This window comes from Phyllobates terribilis, unplaced genomic scaffold (genome assembly GCF_046119375.1).
Source record: "Phyllobates terribilis strain yellow unplaced genomic scaffold, ASM4611937v1 Scaffold_1__5_contigs__length_1240528914, whole genome shotgun sequence".
In the NCBI taxonomy this organism is placed as follows: Eukaryota; Metazoa; Chordata; class Amphibia; order Anura; family Dendrobatidae; genus Phyllobates; species Phyllobates terribilis.
In genome coordinates, this window is record NW_027362761.1 from 493,063,632 (window position 1) to 493,087,449 (window position 23,818).

General features: G+C 42.3%; 1 protein-coding gene across 4 annotated transcripts in view; it reads left to right on the forward strand.

Moving 5' to 3' along the window:
• The window catches only part of IQGAP2 (IQ motif containing GTPase activating protein 2), a 366,951-nt gene that overhangs the window by 333,241 nt on the left and 9,892 nt on the right, over positions 1 to 23,818 (forward strand). For all 4 annotated transcript variants that reach the window (XM_073680151.1, XM_073680154.1, XM_073680153.1 and 1 more), the window contains 7 exons: positions 202 to 342; positions 4,850 to 4,934; positions 11,318 to 11,550; positions 12,469 to 12,601; positions 14,793 to 14,895; positions 17,008 to 17,149; positions 23,145 to 23,232. In XM_073680151.1, coding sequence (XP_073536252.1) covers positions 202 to 342; positions 4,850 to 4,934; positions 11,318 to 11,550; positions 12,469 to 12,601; positions 14,793 to 14,895; positions 17,008 to 17,149; positions 23,145 to 23,232 — 925 coding nt within the window. The remainder of the gene's footprint in view (positions 1 to 201; positions 343 to 4,849; positions 4,935 to 11,317; positions 11,551 to 12,468; positions 12,602 to 14,792; positions 14,896 to 17,007; positions 17,150 to 23,144; positions 23,233 to 23,818) is intronic.

The window sequence follows — 23,818 nt, forward strand, 5'->3', positions numbered from 1 at the left end:
GCATGGGGGAAAAGCACTATATAATCTCCAGCTTAATACCCATATTCTGTAATTGTAGTCACATTAGCTACAGGCCGAGACATTTGAGTGTGTAAAAATTTAAAGGCCAGCAATACTGGAGTACATGGATAAGGGGCAGGTATGTGATAAGAAAGGAAACATATTCACCAGAATATCTAAAGGTTGGGTCATTCTTTGCAGCAAACTCCCTTACGATGTGACCACTGAACAAGCTTTATCACACCCTGAGGTCGTCAGTAAACTGGAATCTTCAATACAAAGTTTACGCACAGTGACAGACAAAGTTCTCCAGTCCATTTTCTCATCCCTGGATCTCATTCCGTACGTAAACTTCTTATTGTTTGCTTTTTTTTTTTGTAGATTGTTCACTTTGTGTATTGTTTCAATAATAATTCAATGTCCTATGTACAATAATGTAAATAGGTTGTCTGGGGGAGTACAATTTCTTTTTTAACAATGTTCTGATTAGTAAAAAAAAAAAACAACCTAAAATTAAATAAAATAAGCCACGTGGTCCTCCGCTGCTCTGATTCCAATGATGAACAATCCCCTATCGATATCTACTTTTCTGCTGCAGTAAAGATGTCCCATCACAGAGACATGACTGCTGTAGTCAGTGATCGGCTGCAGTGGTCACATTTCCGTGTGATAGAATGTTATCGCTGCAGCAGGAAGTAGAGTTCATTGGAGGACCTGGCAGTGGTGTTGATAACGTTAGGAGGGAGTAAAACTTCTTTTTTTTAAAAAAAAAAAAATGTTAAACCAATAACCGCATCTTTTTAAGCATTATTCTCCCCAGAAAACTCCTTTTAAGGCTGCACATGTGTTTTTGCTGCTTTTTTTTTCAGTGCAGATTTGTCACAAAACCTGTAGGGTTTCCTGATGCCAGCAAACTGAATGGGGAATCCTGTAGTCTCATGCACAAGTTGCTTATTTGTGACTTGCAGATTTGGTGCAAATTTAAATCTGCAGGATGTCAATTTTTTCTGCGTTTTTGCTGCAGAGTTCACCCATACTAATGAGTGGGGCAAAATTGGCATAAAAAATGTGGCAAAAATGCAAATTTTTCCTGCCGCGTTTTCCTGCAAAGAGATGCAGAAATTTCTGTACCAAATACTTAACGTTTGCACATACCCTGATACTCAGTCTCTAGGGAGTAGCCTGACTTATGAAACCTGTCTTAGGCTGCGTGCACACGATGCGTTTTTCATGCGTTTATGCTGCGGAATTTCCGCTGCGGAAACGCATCAAAAACGCATGGTAATCCGCACCCCATGGTCCCCAATGGCATTCCGCAATGTCAATGCACATGCTGCGGATTTTTCTGCAGCGTTTCTGCAGCGCAAATAAATCCGCAGCATGTTCATTAATTTTGGGCCCCCATTGACTTGCATTGAGACGCATAGAATCCGTGTCTGTACATTTCTACAAGCGGATTATATGCGTCTCTATGTGCGCATGGTACCCAGTTCTGGAGGAGAGAAGACTCTCATCCAGTCCTGGGTACCATTGTACCTGTAAAAAAAAAAGAATAAAATAATAAATAAAGTTTATATTCACCTGTCCGGCGGCCCCTGCAGCGCTTCTCCTTCCAGGACCTGAGATGACATGTGACCGCAGGCTGTCTCGCGAGATGCCGGCAACCCGGAAGAAGCCAGGACGAGCGCGACGGCACACGCGGCGGGGGATCGGGGGTAAGTATAGCTTTAGGCTATGTGCCCACGTTGCATTTATGAAGCAGAAAATTTCTGCTGCATAAATGAAAGTCCTCTCCCGGAAAAACGCATGCGGAATTCCGCACGCGTTTATCGCGCATTTTTCGCGCGTTTATCACGCGTTTTCCACATGCGGAATTGCCTTGCGTTTTTTATGCATTGGACTAAGGCAATTCCGCTTGCAGAAACGCAAAATTAAATGACATGCTGCGGATTTTTGAACGCGGCATAAACGCTGCGGAAAAATCCGCAGCATGTGCATAGAACTTGCGGAATCCCATTGGGGACCATGGGGTGCGGATATACATGCGTTTTTCAAGCGTTTACGCGCGGAAATTCCGCAGCATATACGCTTGAAAAATGCTACGTGGGCACACAGCCTTATTTTTTTATTTTTACGGTCACACTATATAAATCCATGCCTTTTGCATGGATTTATATAGTGTGACCTAGTTGTCGAGCACTTTCCAAGTGATGCTAAAATCGCTTGGAAAGCGCTTGTCAGTCCGCATGCGGAAATGCATGTGAATCCGCATGTATTCTGCAGGAAAAACGCATGCCCAATCTGCATGCGCTTTTTCTGCCAGGGAGATGCAGAAATGCTGCAGAAATTTTCTGCTTCATTTCTGCATCGTGGGCACATAGTCTTAGGGTATGTGCACAAGATGCAGAAAATTTCTGCATCATTTCTGCATCTCCCTGGCAGAAAAACGCATGCGGATTGTACATGCGTTTTTCCTGCGGAATACATGCGGATTCACATGCGTTTCCGCATGCGGATTGACAAGCGCTTTCCAGACGATTTTAGCATCACCTGGAAAGTGCTTGACAACTAGGTCACACTATATAAATCCATGCAAACGGCATGGATTTATATAGTGTGACCCGAGAGAATGGTAAAAATAAAAAATAAATGTATACTTTACCCTCCGATGGCCCCCGGTGTCCTGCTCACTCCGTTCTCCCTTGCCGGCAACATTGAATTGAAAGACCTGCTGACGTCAGCGTCACGTGACCCGTCACATGACTCTGACGTCAGCGCAGGTCCTTCAACTCACTGCAAAGTGCCGGGAACCAAGCAGGAGCGCTGCGCGGGCCGACAGAAGGTAAATATACATTTTTTTTTTATTTTATTTTTTTACAGATTTTTTAATGGTACCTGGGTGTGGATGAGACTCTCCTCTCCTCCACACCCGGGTACCATCCGCACATTAGAACGCGCCAATAACGTAAGTACAGATGCAGTCTTGCGGAATTGGCGCATTCTAATGCAAGTCAATGGCGGTGAAAACGCCGCGTTTCCGCAAAATTAATGGATATGCTGCGGATTTTTGAGCGCAGCATAAACGCTGCGGAAAAATCCGCAGCATGGGCACAGCACATGCGGATTTCCATTGGGGAACATTGCTGCCCTTCTACAATGCGTTTTTAATGCGTTTCCGCAGCTTTTCCGCAGCTGCAGAAACGCTGCGGAAGCGCATAAAAAACGCATCGTGTGCACACAGCCTAAGGCTACATAGCCTTATTGGGAAGTATGAGGAAAAAGATCTATAAGGAGTCACTATTTTGGCCAGTTGTTTTCATCAGTGATCCCAGATGTTTAACCCATGAGTGTAACTCAATTAAACTCATGTTGCATTCAAGTTTTGAAATCCTTAATAAAATTTTTGGTTTGATCGTGAAGATTGTGGACCTCAGTTTTTCATCTTGATTTGCTTGTATTTTTTTCCCTAGCTTTAGCTAGAGTAGTTCTGACATCTCATCTGTTTCCGCTTTGATCATGTTTATTCCTTCAGTTAAACTTTCTAAAATGTGACCAAACTATTAATGCTAAGCTTATATCCCGCCAGGGCTATAAATACTTGTGGTCCTGTTTGACCTCTCTTGTAAGTTACGGAGCTGTCTCAGCATACAGCAGTGTACATAAGTTTGCTTATATACTATGTACTAGACTAGGAGTTATCTGCAAAATGTCATGTTAAGAGTCCTGTCCTGGTAATAGAGGAATGTAACTACTCTGCAGGTTAATAGATTCTCTGTAGATAAAAATGTGCATTAGTTTAGACTAGAACATGACCCATAATGTCATATTTGGATTTTGGCTAAAATCTGTACATATTAAAGGGAAACTGTCAGCTGATTGTTGGTGCCCGAACCACAATTCATGCTCTGTACCACATTTCAGTCTCTGATTCCTGCTCCCCATGTTTCAGGGACCATCAGGCAGGTTCCCTTTAAAGGGAATTTTTCTAGAAGATAAAATCGCTTATATTGGCATGCAGGTTTCTATAATGTACATCCATAAATACCTTTTACATCTTCTATCTGTTGCTGCATTCCAGAGAAATAAGCTTTTTTTTATTCATATGCAAAGAAGGTGTTAAGTGCTCTGGGTGTGGTCGAGCATTTAAGAAGCCACTGTCTCCCCAGGTTGTTTCCCCACCCAGCGCCAGTCTCTATAGCTGTTTGATGGATCACTGACTGATATTGTTGCCTGAGATCACACAAATAGTGAGCTGTCAATTAAGCTGAAAAGGCTGATGCTGGGTGGGGAAACAACCTTGAGAAGCTGTGGCTCCTTTAAGTACTCTGTCACATCCAAAGCGCTTAACGCCTCATTTACATATGAATGAAAAGGCTAATTTACTTGGAATGCAGCAACAGATAGAAGATACAAAGGTGTCAATATATTTACATTTCAAAGACTCCGATATATGTTGTTTGTGGGGGGTTGATCTTACTGACAGATTCCCTTTAAAGGGAACCTGATGTTGACTGTTGGTCCCTGGACATAGGCAGCATGAATCAGAGACTGGAACTTGGTATAATAGCAAATACCAAGCCATACCATTACACATAATCATATTCTAATGAGGAGATAGATGAGCATACAGTTGGAAAACGCCATGTCACCAGAATTATATGAATCCTCATTATTTACAATACACTTGTGTCTATATTCTTTTTTTATTAGCGGAGTGTACTATGGGGCAAAAGCCTTGTAATTTCAGTTTATCAATTTGCTGAATATTTTCCAGTTTGCCAATGAGCAATAAAAATTTCTGCAAGTTCTGATGATAACTATTCTCCACCTTGTTTTGTTTTCTTTCAAGTTATGGAATGCGATACGTGGCAAAAGTTCTGAAGAACTCCCTGCATGAAAAATTTCCTGATGCCACGGAAGATGAACTTTTAAAGGTTGGTGGTTTTACTTATCATTATGTAGTTTATTTGCAATTATACCAGGATATGGCAGCAAAGTATTTAGCTCAATGATTTACTGAAGAATTGGTAAAGGCAGCATAGGCTGCTGCAATGCCCAGAGAAGTTTAATCTCCATCCCCCTACCCTACGGACATTGTTGACCCCTGCAGGGCTCCCTCTCTATGCAGGTTCTCTAATGTTAGTAAAAGAGAGATCAAGTAGTCCTTTAGAAAAGGAAATATACAAATGTAGATGAAGGAGTGATGCTGTGAGTATAAATTGAGTGAGATAGCAAGTTTATTTCTTCCTAATGTTGCTTCACTTTTGTGCATGCCCCTGAGGTTCATTATTTAACCCCTTTACCCCCGAGGGTGGTTTGCACTTTATGACCATTCCAATTTTTACAATTCTGACCACTGTCACTTTATGAGGTAATAATTCTGGAACGCTTCAACGGATCCTGCTGATTCTGAGATTGTTTTTTTCGTGATATATTTTACTTTATGATAGTGGTAAAATTTCTTTGATATAACTTGCATTTATTTGTGAAAAAATCAGAAATTTGGCAAAAATTTGGAGAATTTCGCAATTTTCAAAATTTGAATTTTTATGCCCTTAAATCAGAGAGATATGTTACACAAAATAGTTAATAAATAACATTTCCCACATGTTTACTTTACATCAGTACAATTTTGCAACCAAATTTTTTTTTTTATTAGGGAGCTATTATGGTTAAAGGTTGACCAGCGATTTCTCATTTTTACAACAAAATTTGCAAATCCATTTTTTTAGGGACCACATCACATTTGAAGTGACTTTGAGGGGCCTTTATGACAGAAAATACCCAAAAGTGACCCCATTCTAAAAACTGCACCCCTCAAGGTGCTCAAAACCACATTCAAGAAGTTTATTAACCCTTCAGGTGCTTCACAGGAATTTTTGGAATGGGGAAGAAAAAAAATGAATATTTAACTTTTTTCACAAAAATGTTACTTTAGACCCAAATTTTTTTTATTTTCACAGGGGTAACAGGAAAAAATGGACCCTCAAATTTGTTGTGCACTTTCCCCTGAGCACACAGATACCCCATATGTGGAGAAAAAAACACTTCTTGGGCACATGGCAGGGTTTGGAAGGGAAGGAGCGCCATTTGACTTTTTGAATGTAAAATTTGCTTGCAATTAGCGGACACCATATTGCGTTTGGAGAGCCCTTGATGTGCCTAAACAGTGTAAACCCCCCACAAGTGACACCATTTTGGAAACTAGACCCCTCAGAGAACTTATCTAGATGTGTGGTGAGCACCTTGAACTCCCAGGTGCTTCACTGAAGTTTATAACATGGAGCTGTGGAAATAAATTTTCACATTTTTCCCACAAAAATGTTTTTCAGCTCCCAGTTTTGCATTTTTATAAGGGTAACTGGAGAAATTGCAACATACCATTTGTTGTGCAATTTCTCCCGAGTAAGCAGATACCCCATATGTGGGGGAAAACCACTGTTTGGGCACACGGCAGGGTTTGGAAGGGAAGGAGCACCATTTGACTTTTTGAATGTAAAATTGCTTGAATAATTAGCAGACACCATGTTGCTTTTGGAGAGCCCCTGATGTGCCTAAACAGTGGAAACCCCCCACAAGTGACACCATTTTGGAAACTAGACCTCTCAGGGACCTTATCTAGATGTATGGTGAGCACCCTGAACCCCCCAGGTGCTTTACCGAAGTTTATAACATGGAGCCGTGAAAATAAAAAAATCAAACTTTTTCCACAGAAATGATCTTTTAGCCCCATTTTTTATTTTCACAAGGGTAAGAGGAGAAAATGAAACCTAAAAACTGTTGTGCAATTTCTCCTGAGTACACCGATACCCCATATGTGAGGAAAATACACTGTTTGGGCGCATGGCTGGGTTCAGAAGTGAAGGAGCGCTGTGTGACTTCTTGAACGCAAAATTGGCTGGAATCAAGAGCGGACACCATGTCTCATTTTGGGAGCCCCTGATGTGCCTAAATAGTGGAAACCCCCCACAATTGACTCCATTTTGGAAACTAGACCCCTCAAGGGTTTTATCAAGGGTATAGTGAACATTTTGAACCCAGAGGTACGACAGAATTTGATAGCATTAGGTCATCATATTGAATAAGTTGTCATTAGTCATGAGCACAAGTGCTCGCTACTTGAGTTTGCATCGGGTACTCTGGTATGTGTGGCGCTCCTGAGGGTTCAGTCGCCACAGAAGTACTGCACCTCACCCAGAGGTGTGGTGTCTCCTTCTCTCAGGTAAGGAGGGAGTGCTGCCTGGAACCCCAAACACCTGCATCCAACAATACACTGTTCCAGGCCGGCTGGAAGGGCAAGATGCAATGTGTTTCCTGCTGAGCCCTGTCCCTGGCTGGAGTGGGGGGAACCCAGAGGAAGGGGGAACCAGTAGTGGGTGAGGGTGGAGGAAGTAGTTTAAGGGAGCACTTTGGTAGGAGTATAAAATAGGGAAGCCATTTTAGGGTGGCAGATCAGTCAGTGGAGTGAGTGAAGAACAGTCAGGGAGCAGAGTCTCAGTAGGAGCTCTGCTCCACAAGTAGGGGCCTAGTGATTGAGGCTCAGGAGGGGAGCAGAGGAGTAGGCTCCGTTCTAAGAAGGAATCCTAGGGGGTACGGCGAGTGTGGGATGGCACCCGTACGTCCCCATCTGTCAGAAGACAGAGGGATCGTAGGCCGCATGAAGGGGACTGGCTCCTGGCCCAGTCGTGTACTTCAAGTCCCGGCTGGAAAAACCGGAGGCTTCTGGCTTATATAGTCAGTTGCCGAAGCCACATTCTAATCCCCAGGAGGGTCAAGCAGGTCCGGGAACTCAGACGCACAGGAGGGACTTCAGAGCACCCGAGTTGGATTGAGAGTGGGCAGCGCAGGGCAGGAGGGAGAAAGACCCAGCGTGAAGTCGGTCTAGCTAGGAACACAAGAAAGTGGAGTTCTGTCCGGTACTCCTAATCTGCCTGAGGAAGTGCTGAACCCCTGCCTGGTGAACGCAGCGCGACGTGAGAGGCTAGCACCCGTATGGTGCACCGGTGGAACTGTCATAAAAACTGTGAGTAAAGACTCTGATGACTGCACCGCACTTCCTCCGTCCATTCTTTATCTGCGCCATCTTTCCCTCACTGCACTACAACGCCCAGCGCAACCACCATCTTCCTACACTGCCCTGGAGCTAGCTCTACCTGTGGAGAGCCACACCATCGCTGCTGCCGTAACACCAGCTCCAGAGGACTGCTCTGCAGCGGCGGCACCCCTTAGCCGCATTCCACAGGTGGCGTCACGAACAATCCCAAAAAACCCCATATAAAAGTTTCCCCCTTTTGCACTGACCGCCCTGGGTCACGGACTGGGCCAGCCACCGTGATACTCCTCTACCGGCATAAGCAGGGGCCCGGCTGCCGAGTACCCCACGGCCCTGGGGGCGCGTCATATGCACCAAGTCTCGTGGGTGCTCGAGTCACATGCTCGAGGCCCCGTCCCGTATGTTTTATGGTTCTTAGACACCCAAACAAAAACATACGGGGATCGCTCGTGCATGGCAGGCAATCCCCGCAAGGTTTTTTTGGCCGCGAAGCATATGGGGCGGAGACTCGAGCATGTCACTCAAATACCCATGATACTCAATGCATACCAGAACACCCGATGCAAACTCAAGTAGCAAGCACTTGCGCTCAACACTGGTCGCCATATCGTCATCATTTTTCTTTCTTTACTTTTGAAAAAATCACAACCCTAACACTAGCACAACCCTAACCCTACCCTACCCTAACCCTAGAGTTTATTTTTTACGCCGTTCCTCGTGCGGCATAAGGGATTAGACGACTATATTCTTCGGGTTGGTGCGATTACAGCGATACCAGATTCATATCAGGTTTTTATGATTGACAGCTGTCACACACTAAAAGACTCTCTTTTTTGCAAAGACTAGCTTTTGCATTGCCATATTTTGAGAGCTATAATTTTTCCATATTTTGGCCGACAACGTCATGTAATGGCTTGTTTTTTGCGGGACAAGTTGACGTTTTTATTGGTACCATTTTTGGGCATGTGACATTTTTTGATCGCTTTCTATTCCGATTTTTGGGAGGCAGAATAAACAAAAACCAAAAATTCAGGAATTGTTTTTTTTATTTTTTTTTATGCCGTTCCGCGTGTGGTAAAATTGATAAGGCAGCTTTATTTTTCGTGTCAGTACGTTTACAGCGGTACCACATTTATATCGTTTTGTTATGTTTTGGCGCTTTTACCAAATAAAAATGATTTTTGGGGGGATTTTTTTTTTTATATTTTATATATATATATATATATATATATATATATATATATATATATATATATTTTATTTTTTTATTTATTTTTTTTTTTTTCCCACTCTCTGGCACTTTTTTTTACTTTTTAGCTTTGTCCCACTATGGGACTTTCACTTGTTGCAGCCTGATCGGCTCTATAGCATAGAGAACAGCAGCTCCCTATGCTATGCAGCCTGTCAGTGCTGCACAGGGAGAAGTTACTTTGGTCATTCCCTGTGCATGACCAAAGTAACTTCCTGCTGTGTGGTGACCCGGATGTTGTCATGACAACATCGGGTCACCATGACCACATCCGGGAGATGACGCATTGCTGCTTACCTCCCCTTGCCCCCGCAATGCTGCGATCGGCCTGCACTGCTTGTGTGCGGGCGCGATCGCAATGCACGTAATAGTACGTAGCTGGCCCAATAGGCCCAGGGCGCAGCTACGTACTATTACTGACGTCGTCAGAAAGGAGTTAAAGGAGACCTGTCACTTGCTCAAAAATTGGGTTAAATATTTTGTAGAAGTTCTTGGGCTCCCCTGATTCTCCTGCTCTTTTTCATTTTGTGTTGCAACACTCCATTGTAGAGAAATTCACATTTGTTGCTTTTGTAGCACAGTATGTGAAATCTCTGCTTGCAGTCCAACCGGGTGTTTCTTCTGTCTTCTCCTCCCTCCGAGACGCTGCCAATCACAGTTCGAGACTTTTAGATGATTGGTAGGGTTGGGAGGGAGAGGCAAAGCGCACGCTCCCATTGAAGACAGTGAAGAAACAACCAGTTAGACTGCAAGCAGAGATTTCACATACTACAATTTTAGCACAAAATGGAAAAAAGCAGAAGAATCCTAGGATCTCTAGAATATTTATCTCAGTTTTTTTACTTGGTGACATTCCTCTTTAATATTACAGGAGTGTGCAGCAAATTTAACGTGAGCCCTTCATGCTAAAAATTCAGTCTAATCCGCAAGCATAATGTTTTTGCATGAGAAAAGTACTGTATGTATGATAGTAATTTACAGCCATCCCTAGATGCACAGACATACAAAAAAGACGGCCATTTTCAGAGTAGGACCACCCACTGGACTCCTATAGGTTTAAAGGCCTACTGGTTTGCTCTAATCACACAATGACCGTAACCTTTTGGCACAATAATATTTAGAAAATATTGCGATTGCGATTAGAGCACTTGACCACCAATATAATTTAATGCCCAGCCTGTGTATTGAGCTAACCCACTCATTCCTAGACTTAACACACAGGAAATTCCCACAGGAAACTATTATGCACTTTCCAGTAGTTTAAACATCAACCACTCGAACTTCGGAGTAATTTTTAGGATGTTGACAACTATATTTACATTATATTTATACTTTTTTCAAACTTTGTACAGTATCTTTCATAACTCTGCAACATTGAGACATTAAAGCTTCCTTTATTGAGACCCATCCATCACACCCCCGTCAAGCGTGTGGGAATTTACTATGTGTAAAGCCTTGGCATGCACTTTTTTTTTCTAGGCATTAATATTTTTCTGCTTTTAAAGTAGTCTTGTTTATCTATGGGTCTACTCTTCACAAAAGTCTAAAATGTTCTCTCTTTAGAATCTATTGCCTCCTTCAACCTGCAGAGGTCACAATTGCAATAAAGTGTTAGTTAAACGGTGCATCATAGGACAGAATTTTGCAATTCATTTCTTTCTTGTAAACCTCATCCTGTTGGGTCAGAGATTCATCAGTATAAGCCCTCAATTAATACACATAATACATTTATATGTGTGAAAATGCCATTTCCATGCCCTTTAAGGGCTCATGTAGACGTCCGTGAAAATCGTTACGAGCTCAAACCGCTAATGCACGGACTGGCCACGGCTCTCCTAACCCGACTTTGACAGCTTCATGTTTTTGTATGAGGCTGTCATGCTCAGATCTGGATGCATTGCGGATCTCGAACTGATTTGCATGGACGTCTGAATGAGCCTGAACTCTAATAACTCCATTCATGGACACAATCTGTATTCTTGGCCAATGCATCAGTGTCTCTTCCTCTCTTCTAGATTGTTGGAAACCTTCTTTATTACCGGTACATGAATCCTGCCATCGTAGCTCCAGATGGATTTGACATCATTGACATGACAGCAGGAGGGCAGATTCATTCAGACCAGAGGAGGAACTTGGGTTCTGTGGCGAAAGTCCTTCAACACGCTGCTTCTAATAAACTTTTTGATGGAGAAAATGCTCATATGTCTTCAATGAACGGCTACTTATCTCAGACCTACCAGAAATTCAGGTTGGTGATTTATATTCATTTTATGTTGTTGCCGTTGTTAAAGTGAATATTACAAAGTCAACATCTGTAGACCATTATTAGCTTAATTACTATTCATTTTCCTCAATTTTTTTTTATATGTAAAGTTGCCCATGTTCTTAAGATAACTGTCTGCTCCAGACTCCTCTGCCGGCAGATCAAAAGGATCAGGCAATCTAATTTTCATCACCCCATCCTTATATTCCCAATATCGTCTCTCGGGGGAGAGTAGGGAAGTCCCCATACACATGAGATATAGATGGATTCAGGTTATATCACAGAAATTTGTGGAGGGAAGTGGTAGAAAATGTCTGAAGCTACTAATCAGATTTCAGCTTTTAGCTTTCTTTGGCTGCATCCAGCAACCTTTCTCTATGGGTGCATGAAGACTAGCCGACGCACAGTGTTAAGTGGCCACTGGTCAGCTAGATAGAAGACTATTGGTGGTCGTTTAATAGCCAGAACATGCTGACAGCACTTCCATGCACACAGAACAATTGCCAACACAATCGTTCTGTGCCCGTAGACTGTCATTGTTCTCGGCAGCACCATGTCTTGTTTACACATCACAATGTGCTGCCAAGAACGATGATTTTTAACAAACCTTAAAAATCATTTCACCCAATCAACAAGCATTTTGCTCATGTGTCGGAAATTGGTGGCCTGTTTATACTGGCTGATTATGGTGAAACGAGCGTTCCTTGGGACACTCATTCCTGATGATGGGCCAGTGTAAATGCACTCAGTTTCTGTGAATTTCCCCAAACAGTCACTTTCACCAGTATGAAAAGTTATTACATTACTTTACAATACATTACCATAAGTTTCTATTGGTTATAAAGTAAAAAAGAAAACAGAATATGTCCCAATCGGCAAATCTTTCATCTCATCCTTGTTTAGGAAATTCTTTCAAGCTGCCTGTGAAGTTCCTGAACCCGAGGAGAAATTCAATATCGATGAATTTTCTGATTTGATCACATTAAGCAAACCTGTAATATACATTTCAATAGAAGAAATTATCAATACGCATTCGGTACGTACAGTATGCCACCACTATCATTTTCATCCATGTAGAATATTATATATATGTTTTAGGGAACATGTGAAGATTGATTTCTAAATGTTTCTTACTTGGTGTTCAAAGCCTCAGCTTATCTAATAGACACTGGTCTGATTGTCCTATTTACTAAAGCCTTCTTCTCATTAGTACAGTAATGGGGTCTGTGACTCTTGGCTTTCTGCTGTGGGTGTGCTTCTGACTGGGTGGCAGATTCCCACAAGGATTAGCCCCATTATCATTCCATGGGGGTAATCTTTGGCCTGTGGAAACCTCGTTCATTCATCAGATTTGGAGTTTCCACAGATTTGACAAGGATTTTTGCATATGGGAAGGAAGGGGATGAAGATGTAGCATCACACTTTAAAGAGTTTTAGCAAAACACTTGCGAGCAAGAGGGAAGGGGCATCAGTAGGAGGACAGAGGGGAATGAAAATCCTAAATAAATAGTCCCTTGTATATACAATTAGCTGAAGAGACTAGTCTGGGTATGTCATACTGGTTACGGTATGCTCCTGTAGCTAACAGGAACTGGGCACTCTCTACCCAACTAGATATTGGAGAAGTAAAGACGACATTTTTGGCCATCACAATTATTAGGAATGTTTGTTGTCCTCAGCCGAGACTGTGATTCAACACTTTGGGGCCTTTTGGAGATCAGCTATTAATCTTTATGTCCAAGGGGGAGGATGTGAGTGAAATGAACTGAAAGCAAGAATTACACCCACATGCATTTCTGCGTGTGTCATTGAGATCAGTGACCGACATTGTGTCATTGACAGCTCTGCCAGCATCATTCACTATGAGGATCAAGTGTTCCCACACTGATGTGCGCTGTTATTAATTAGTACAACATAGTCACATACAGTAGTTTTACATTTAGTTGCGCAATTGCTCCACTTAATAATCCGATCTGTCAGTGACTGTCAGTAAAACATAAGGAAAAATCATAAATTAAAAGCTGCCATGAATTGGAAGCAGATGTGAATACCAAATGTCACATTAGGAAGATCATCTAGCTTCCTAAAGAGCGTTCATCTATGAAGTCGCCATGGCTCGAGATCGAGCCGAAGGCCGTTAAATATTAATAAAGTAAAAATATCAATCTCCATTTGGATAAAGGTGTTCTTCTCTACTTTACCCGTCATACAAAAATTAGGCCCCTTTCAGGTGCTGCTTGACATCTCCAAACTGCTGACCATCTGTGGGGAAGTTCCGATACCCCCATTCCATCCTAATACATTTAGTACATCTACGGTTTCCTGACCTATCTTGATGATGCATGTTTAAGTATAATGGGCCAAGCTCTGCTCATTTAGATGGTAGAGCATTGGGGCCCGAATTCTTCACATTGGCCCACTAGGGGGATTTCCCTGAGGACCAGTCTGACCATCGCCCCTGGTATTGGTTGACATTGCTGCATCACCCTGTAATGGTGAAGCCACCACTGCAACCTTGTCAGCAAAGACTAGAGGAGAAGGTGGCGGACAGGCAGTGCTGAAGTGGCATCGGCTGTGTAAGTAATTTTGTTATTTTTAGATAGAGCAAGCCTATGAAATAATTAGAAAAAAATGGAAAAAACTTTTAAGATTTACATTTCTCCTACACTACTCCATAAATATTAGGGGCTTAATCTGACAACTCATTGGCCTGTCATATTACCTCACTTTTATTGCCGATCAACATGTAAAGTAATGGGTCAGAACTCACCCTGATCAAGTCTAAAAACCTCTCCCCTTAGACTTTCAAGGTAGACAACAGATTAAATGTGTGCCAATCTTATTAATTTTTCCAGAAGAATGTTACCATAAGCATATAAAAATGAAAGGAGATTTACTGTAAAGGTATGGTCCTACCATTAGATAATGTCTAGAGCAGCGGTATTTGATCAGTATTGTTCTCCATCTGTTGGAAAATGACAAGTTTGGCTGCTGGACATGCTGTGAGTTCTAGTTTTCTACAAGCTTCATCAGTTGGGGCATGCTGGAAGTAGAAGCTTGTAAGCATTGGAGACCACTGGTCTGGACATTGTTTAGGCTTGTGGAATTTACCCTATTTTTTTCCACTAAGGAAAATGTTCTTAAATGTATTTTGTATATTATCAGTTCTGTGAGGCAGTAACTTTACATGTGAATAAAGTCTCATGACAGTGTTTCCTATTTTGTAGCTGCTTTTAGAACATCAGGATGCGATTTCTCCAGACCACAATGACATTCTACATGAGCTTCTCGAGGCGCTTGGTACCGTGCCTGACATCGAGTCTTTTCTTGGTAAAACACAGCTATTTAATTGCATTTAACGTCTGTTTGTGCTTATGTGGTTTACTGATGTCATGTAATTTCCTTTTTTGCCGTTCTGTGGAGGACAAGATAAGATGAATATTAGTTATTACTTTTGAAACAGTGAAACCTCTAACACAAGGACTCATATTTCCAGCGAAAACCGGTCTTTGACAGAAATAGGGTCTTCTCAGAGAAGATGACTAATAGACATAAAGCAAAAGGAATCAAAAACCTGTAACACAAAAATTTGGTAAATCTTGGGCGTTCTTTGAAAAAGGATGAGTTTTTGGAGAGGATTCACTCTTCAAGTCCTTACTGTAAGGAATTCTTGACTTTCATTTTACTTTATATTAAATATAGTCAAGATGTGTTCAACATGAATTGTAACAGCTGGGAATCTTGGGTATACTTTTTGGCTTGGTTCAGCCTTGGTACTTTTTTCCTGTTCAATAACCTGAGTTATTGTTCCCTTATCTCATTCTTGCCCTGAATGTCTGTCACCTGCCCTGACAAGAGCCACCCAAAACTGGAAGCGAATCTTGCCCAAAAATTACAGTCTCTAATGCTTAACATGCCAATGAATCCATAATTTTTTTCTGAAGGCTCATAAAGGATCATTGTAGCAGTAGGTGTGTTGTGATTAAAGCAGTGCCCTCTCTCCGGACATAGGGCCCGATTCATCAAGACCGCCAGTTTTGATGATTTGATGAGGGAGCATGCTAAAGTCAGAAGCTTCTGATTCCTGAAGATGGATATGCCTCCTCATAAATCAGGAGCATCGAACAAGCGGCGTACACCTTTGTGTGCACCTCGCCACAAATCCTACTCAAGCTGCTGCTGGTCATGAATTTGATGAGCAGCGATCGATACACCCCATTCTGTCCCAGCTCTGTCCATTTAGGCTGAGCTGGGAGAAACTGTGAATTTTGCATGCACCCAAATCAGATAAACAAATTAAACCAGCTTCATAAAACAAATAAAGCCAAACCAGATAAGCAAGTAAAACCAATTATATATCAATACCAGGTTGCACACTTATATTAAAACTACTGTATAACTATCTTATCAGTGCTTTTCGTACGAGCTCGCGGTCTCCCCAGTCAATGCTGTGCAGATTTGACCGTGTCAAGGTAATTAATTTGTGACTGTGGTGTGAGAAACAATGGCCGCCCCACTTGGAATTTGCATAATGAAGAGCAGCGTGTAGCGATTCATTTTTTTGTGGCATGATGGTGTCTAATGCCAATATATATCGAAGACTTTGTGCACTGTGTGGAGAAAGTGTATTCTCGCGAAGAAGTGTTTTAAGAATGGATAGAGAAGTTCAAGGAAGGTTTGACAAGTGTCAGCCATGCAAAAGGAGCACATAAACTGATTCTGTTAGAGAGGCAGACTATCACCTGTTTGGTCACCTGAAAGAAGCCCTACAAAGACGAAGATCCACATCTGATAAAGAGGTGAAGACCGCGGTGAATTCGAGGCGCTCATCCTAAAGTATTTTTCGATGAAGGAATCCAAAAGCTTGCTGACAGATGGACAAAGTGTATTGAAAATCAAGGAAATTATGTTGAAAAAATTACCTTATTGTAGAATTTAGAAAAGATAGAGTGCGATTATTTCTCTCTCCTTCGTACATTGAATAAAGCTACATCCAGGTAACTCTAAAAAGTTCCCCTGAATCTAATCACAAATGAGAACATTTTTTTAAAACCTTTAATTAAAAAACACAACGACTTCACAGCGTTTGGAGAAATTATCTAAAGATATTCTAACACGTAGATAGTTCTACATTGGCGTACTACATATGCATTTTGTGCCTATATTAAGGCTTGACTGAGTTAAATGAACCAGACAGTCAGCATTGTGGATTCTGCTGATGCTTCGGTACAGGTTATTAAACTTGCATACAAGACTGGACCCTTGACCTTAATACAGCGGCACAAATGCGCCCATTCTCTTCACATGTGAACCTATCCAATATACATGTATATACCTATTTCTCTTCCTGATAAGGGATCTGTGAAGAAGAGAAATGGTGGAGCAGATGTGAATACACTCATATTCGAACACTAATGTGACTTTCTATTACTTTCCTGGCAGGTGAGGGAGCAGTGGACTCCAGCGATCCCAACAAAGAGAATGCCCTGAGTCAAATGGCAAAAACGGAAATCTCTCTCTCATTAACAAGCAAGTTTGATTTGCGGGAAGGAGAAGACAAAGATATGAAGAGCCTAATGATCAAGTAGGTTATTTAGCATGAAAACTGTTTTAATCAAGAAGTGAATGTAGAAAAATAGCCAAGTTCATAAAATAAAAACCTCTAGGAAAGAAGTTTTCCTGTGGAAGCCCCTTCTGGCAGGAAATCCTATGTAGTTTTCTCTAAGAAGCCCTTGTTATTTTCTAATTTAGGTTTTTTTTACATTCTTAATTGTGACAAATGCTAAAGATTGAAAATCTCCTGGTCAATGTTAGAGCTATAGTATGTGCAAGATCTATATTTGGCTGAAATCACTACCTGGGGAAGCCATACTTGCCACCTGCTGCTTCTGTAGCTGGCCATACACATTAGATACAGTGCCTACAAGTAGTATTCAACCCCCTGCAGATTTAGCTGGTTTGATAAGATGCAAATAAGTTAGAGCCTTCAAACTGCAAACGAGAGTAGGTTTTATGAACAGAAGCATAAATCTTACAAACCAAAAAGTTATGTTGCTCAGTTGAATTTTATTAAATTTTAAACATAAAAGTGTGGGTCAATTATTATACAACCCCTATGTTTAATATTTTGTGGAATAACCCTTGTTTGCAATTACAGCTAATAATCGTCTTTTATAAGACCTGATCAGGCCGGCACAGGTCTGTGGAGTTATCTTGGCCCACTCCTCCATGCAGATCTTCTCCAAGTTATCTAGGTTCTTTGAGTGTCTCATGTGGACTTTATTCTTGAGCTCCTTCCACAAGTTTTCAATTGGGTTAAGGTCAGGAGACTGACTAGGCCACTCCAACACCTTGACTTTTTCCCTCTTGAACCAGGCCTTGGTTTTCTTGGCTGTGTGCTTTGGGTCGTTGTCTTGTTGGAAGATGAAATTACGACCCATCTTAAGATCCTTGATGGAGGAGCGGAGGTTCTTGGCCAAAATCTCCAGGTAGGCCGTGCTATCCATCTTCCCATGGATGCGGACCAGATGGCCAGGCCCCTTGGCTGAGAAACAGCCCCACGGCATGATGCTGCCACCACCATGCTTGACTGTAGGGATGGTATTCTTGGGGTCGTATGCAGTGCCATCCAGTCTCCAAATGTCACGTGTGTGGTTGGCACCAAAGATCTCGATCTTGGTCTCATCAGACCATAGAACCTTGAACCAGTCTGTCTCAGAGTCCTCCAAGTGATCATGAGCAAACTGTAGACGAGCCTTGACATGACGCTTTGAAAGTAAAGGTACCTTACGGGCTCGTCTGGAACGGAGACCATTGCGGTGGAGTACGTTACTTATGGTATTGACTGAAACCAATGTCCCCACTGCCATGAGATCTTCCCGGAGCTCCTTCCTTGTTGTCCTTGGGTTAGCCTTGACTCTTCGGACAAGCCTGGCCTCGGCACGGGAGGACACTTTCAAAGGCTGTCCAGGCCGTGGAAGGCTAACAGTAGTTCCATAAGCCTTCCACTTACAGATGATGCTCCCAACAGTGGAGACAGGTAGGCCCAACTCCTTGGAAAGGGTTTTGTACCCCTTGCCAGCCTTGTGACCCTCCACGATCTTGTCTCTCATGGCCTTGGAATGCTCCTTTGTCTTTCCCATGTTGACCATGTCTGAGTGCTGTTCACAAGTTTGGGGAGGGTCTTAAATAGTCAGAAAAGGCTGGCAAAAGAGATCTTTAATCCACACATGTGAAGCTCATTATTCTTGGTGCCTGAACTACTTATTAATACTTTAGGGGGACCAAACAGAATTCTTGTGGTTTGAGGGGTTGAATAATAAATGACACTCTGAATTAACTTTTAACGTTTTTTTTAAAAAAAAAAAAATTTGCTGCAGTGCATTTCCCACTTCCAGGCTGATCTACAGTACAAATGTCACAATGCCAAGTTAATTCCGCATGTGTCAACCAGCTAAATCTGCAGGGGGTTGAATACTACTTGTAGGCACTGTAACTGTCAACCAAGCGATTGCTCCGGTGACAGCTATATTTCCCGACTTCCCCGTCAGATGAACATCATGTTCTCTGAGACAGATATTTGCAGAATCATAAGTCAGAGGCATATCCCCCACCAAACAAAAGGACCAGTAGATTGATTTCCAACATAATCTGTTCGGTGATCGTTGGAAAGACCCGATACACCAGCGGTCCCCAACCTTTTTTGCATCAGGGACCGGCATCAAGCAAGACCATTTTTCAATGGACCGGCAGGGGCGGTGCTTTGGTGATATGGGGGCAGGGTTATGGAGGGGGTTGGAGTTTAGTGCCTACTTATCATTTAATTATGACATATATAATGTGAATGTGACTCCACTCACCATAGGTTCTGGCCCCACCCCTTCCGATGACATCACTTCCTTGCATGGTCACATGGGTCTGACATCAGCAGAGGTCCTGTGTAGCGGCTACAGTGTTGTGGCTCTTGGCATAGCTCCTGGCGGGGACCTGGTCTACAGTGTAAACCAGGTCCCCGCCAGGAGCTATGCCAGGAGTCATAACACTGTGGCCACTACACAGGACCTGTGCCCCACATAATGTGCTGTGCCAGGAGCCGCGTCACTGAGGCCAGCCCGTTCCCCGCCCCGTCACACCCTGCAGCAGGATGGGGCAGATGTGTCCTGACTCCTGACAGCTTCTGTTCAGCTGCATTCACTTTATCCTGCTTCAGGACCTGTGGTGACATCACAGTCATGTGACCTTGATGTCACCATAGGTCCTCTACCCTGCGGGAGTCTAGAACAGTGGGCAGCATCCATCTCACACAGTGTGCTCTGAGCCACCGCAGAGCACACTGTTAGGCTATGTGCCCACGATGCAGAAATGCTGCAGATTTTTTCCGCTTCTCCCTTGGCAGGAAAAACGCATGCGTTTTTTTACATGCGTTTTTCCCGCCAGGTAGAAGAGTTTGTCAAGCGTTTTTGCATGCATTTCTGCATGCGGGTTATCAAGCGCTTTTCCAAGCGATTATAGCATCACTTGGAAAAGTGCTTGACAACTTGGTCACACTATATAAATCCATGCAACCGGCATGGATTTATAGTAGTCTGACCAAGTTAGTTAAAAAAAAAAGAATAAAAATGGTAAAAAATAAAGATTATACTTGCCTTCCAATGTCCTCTCGGTGTTTTCTCTGCTGCGTCCGGTGTCTTGGGCGGCTCGCGGTGGTGTGAAGGACCTGCGGTGACGTCATTGAGTCATGTGACAGGTCACATGACTCAATGACGTCATGGCAGGTCCTTTACAACAACGCGACCCATACAGCAGACCAGACGGAGGGGAGAAAACACCGGGAGGACATCGGAAGGCAAGTATAATCTTTATTTTTTATTTAAAACATTTTTTTTTACAGTTTCTATGGTAGCCAGGTCTGGATGAGAATCTCCTCTCCTCCAGACCTGGGTACCATCCGCACATAGAACCGTGTGATATCCGCATGTGCAGGTGCAGTGATGCGGATGTCACGCGGTCCAATGCAAGTCAATGGCGGCGATTACGCTGCGTGTCCGCAAAATTAATGGACATGCTGCGTATTTTTCCGCAATGATAATCCGCAGCGGAAATTTCCGCAGCATGTGCACAGCACATGCGGATTATCATTGGGGACCATGGGGCACGTATTACCAAGCGTTTTTTAAGCATTTTCGCTGTGGAAATTCCGCGTCAAAAACGCTTAAAAAATGCATAGTGGGCACGCAGCCTTAGTGTTTAGTGATGGTCTGCGTCGGTGACGTGGACTGACAAAAAAAAAACCAACGGACCCTTTCCTGGTACTCTGACTGGTGGTTGGGGACCTCTGCTATACACATTAGATGGTCAGCCCATCCCACAAAAATCAGTGGGTTTGATCGACTTTAATGTTTAGGTTCTGTTTCCATGTGTTTCAAGGACCTCTGTCTCTAATTCCATTATTCTTGGTGTGAAAAAATAGTCCTATATGCAAAGGCCCCAATTCATTAAGACTGGCGTTGTTCTTGCCCTTCTTAATGAGTGGGTGAGCTGGAGTTGGTCACGCCAGATTCATTAAGAGGCGCATCTGAAAAGTTGTATGTGCCTCATTGTGCTGCACCACAAATCTTGCTCTAGTCGGGGACTGGAGCACAATTTCTGGCATAATGTACACTACAGATAATCGTAAAATAAGACTAACTGTGGCATCATGCCCTGTCCCGCCCCAGCTCCACCTATTTTGGCAGAGCTTGGCAAAACGTTCATGAAAACTGCAAAAAATCACAACATATTTTACACAACTTCGAGTTGCATAAAAATTTAGTGACTGATCATAATGTTTTAAGACAGATTTTTGGCGAAAACAATTTGATGAATTTGGGATCTATGTCAAAATGGCAGAAACTTTATGTAGTCCATTATAAGTTACTGAGGTCCATCTGCTGCACGAAGGAAACCAGCAGTGGCTTCAGCAGAATAATATTTAATTTATCCATATGTATACATATATACTTATTATTTATATAGCACCATTGATTCCTTGGTGCTGTACATGAGAAGGGGTTACATACAAAATACAGATCTCACTTACAGTAACAAATAAACAATGATAGAGTGGTAGAGAAGGAAGAGGATATAATGTGTGTGTGCGTGTACATAAATATATATATATAAGGATAGGTCATGTCTAAAGCAGCTGTGCAGATGGGGGGATTGTCAGGACAAGAGCAGAATGATTATCGACTACAGGTGAGAAAGAGGAATAGACGACCTCCAAAGAGTATGTTAAACATCTAGAATGCTGCATATTGTTGACAGCTCATTGATTTTAATTTGTATATCTTTGTGTATATAATATTTTATATGTATGTATATGTATAAATATATGTGTGTGTGTGTATATTCAAATTATACAAAGATATACAAATTAAAATCAATGAGCTGTCAACAATATGCAGCATTCTAGATGTTTAACATACTCTTTGGAGGTTGTCTATTCTTCTTTCTCACCTGTAGTCGATGATCATTCTGCTCTTGTCCTGACAATGCCCCCATCTAGACAGCTGCTTTAGACATGACCGTTCCTTACACATTTCTACTTGTGTACGTTTTGTTTTTTTCATCATTTTCTTTTGGGCGACTTTGCTTAGAATCTGTGCGGAATTTGACTGTCTCGAGGCTGGACTGCATACTTTCCCATGTGTCTGGACATTATGTTCCTTTCTTAGCTGCAATAGCTAAACAAACTACATGGGAACGATTGCGATAAAACGTTTCAATGACACAAATGTTTTTTTATGTTTTTTGACCATGTAACCAATAATGGTATCACATACGCTGTTTAGATATTTGCAGACCTAAGAATATCTTATTCCCTCCCTTATTGTTCACTCAGTAAACTTACCCTTTGGATTTTTGGTATGGATAACAGAAGATGTGATAAGCATTTAGATCTGTGTATTTACTAAAACAGTGCCACACTTGTCCACAGGCTGTTCCTGGTACTGCAGCTTATCATTAAAAAAAATTGGTGTGGAAAAATGATAGGCCCAGCTCATGGATAAGAGTGGTGATGGTCCTCGCTTCTATTCCTGGGCTATCTTTTTAGTAATTAGAGTGGTCCCCAAATGACAAGGTGATCACAGGATATCAAGCTGTTGAGCACCCCCAGTCATCAGCTGTTATCTGAGTAGGAACATGGTGGTAGGCTAAACATATGTTTAACCCCCCCCCCCCCCAATGAACATATTCTACAAAGGTGATCCGGAGCAATGGACAGTCTTTATAGCAGCTCCACACTCATGAACAGTGGGGGAGCTACTCCATTATCCAGAACTAAGTATTTATAAATGGGTTTTCTAAACCAGACAAGCGTTTCACATAGAGATACAGAACGGTGGACACTGAAAGAATGGCAAAAGCGGAGACACGGTAAATTCCATCTGGAAGCTATTTCTGGAATTTGCAAGACTTTTCACATCTAGACCTTGTTATTTCTCTGGTGTAATTATAGTATTGCTCCTGGAATATACAGCATAGGGGACCCTTTGATGTTTAACGTCTTGGAAATGTTCTTCTTCCTTTCATTACAGAACTAAGAAGTTGATAGTCGATGTTATTCGTACACAGCCTGGAGAAAGACTCCTAGAAATCTTGGAGACCCCTGCTTCTCTACCACAGGTATATCCATCGGTGTCATGTGTCACTTATCAGTGACGTCTTCTGACTCTTCATGAATCTGATCTTATATATGCAAGTTTCTATTAATAATGGATAATAGCGCTGTGGATACTTGATGCAGCTATAAGAGGAAGTGAATATCATTGATCATCTCATTACATTGGAATTTGTATAGGAGGGGGATATATTGGGCAACAAGGGAGCAATCAGTCCTTTACGTTGATTTGTTGGAAACAAATGGGAAAGAGTAAGGATGGCTAGACGACTAAATCATAGCATCTCTATGACAGCTCTTGTGGGGTATTAACGGGATGCAGTGGTCTGTAACTACCAAAAGTGGTTCATAGAAAGACGACCAAATTGTCCTTCGAGTACTTGGCGTCCAATATTCTTTGAAGCACATGGGTAGCCAAGTCTGCTGCAGTCCCACAGAGCTATCATAGAACAAATTGTTGAATAAGGTAATACTGGCAATGGTAGAAAGGTGTCAGCTTCTTGTATAAGGGGACACGTAGGCTCATAGTTCACTTGTATCCGATACTGCAATTCAACCACACCAATCCTACATTAAAAGGGTTTTCCAGGA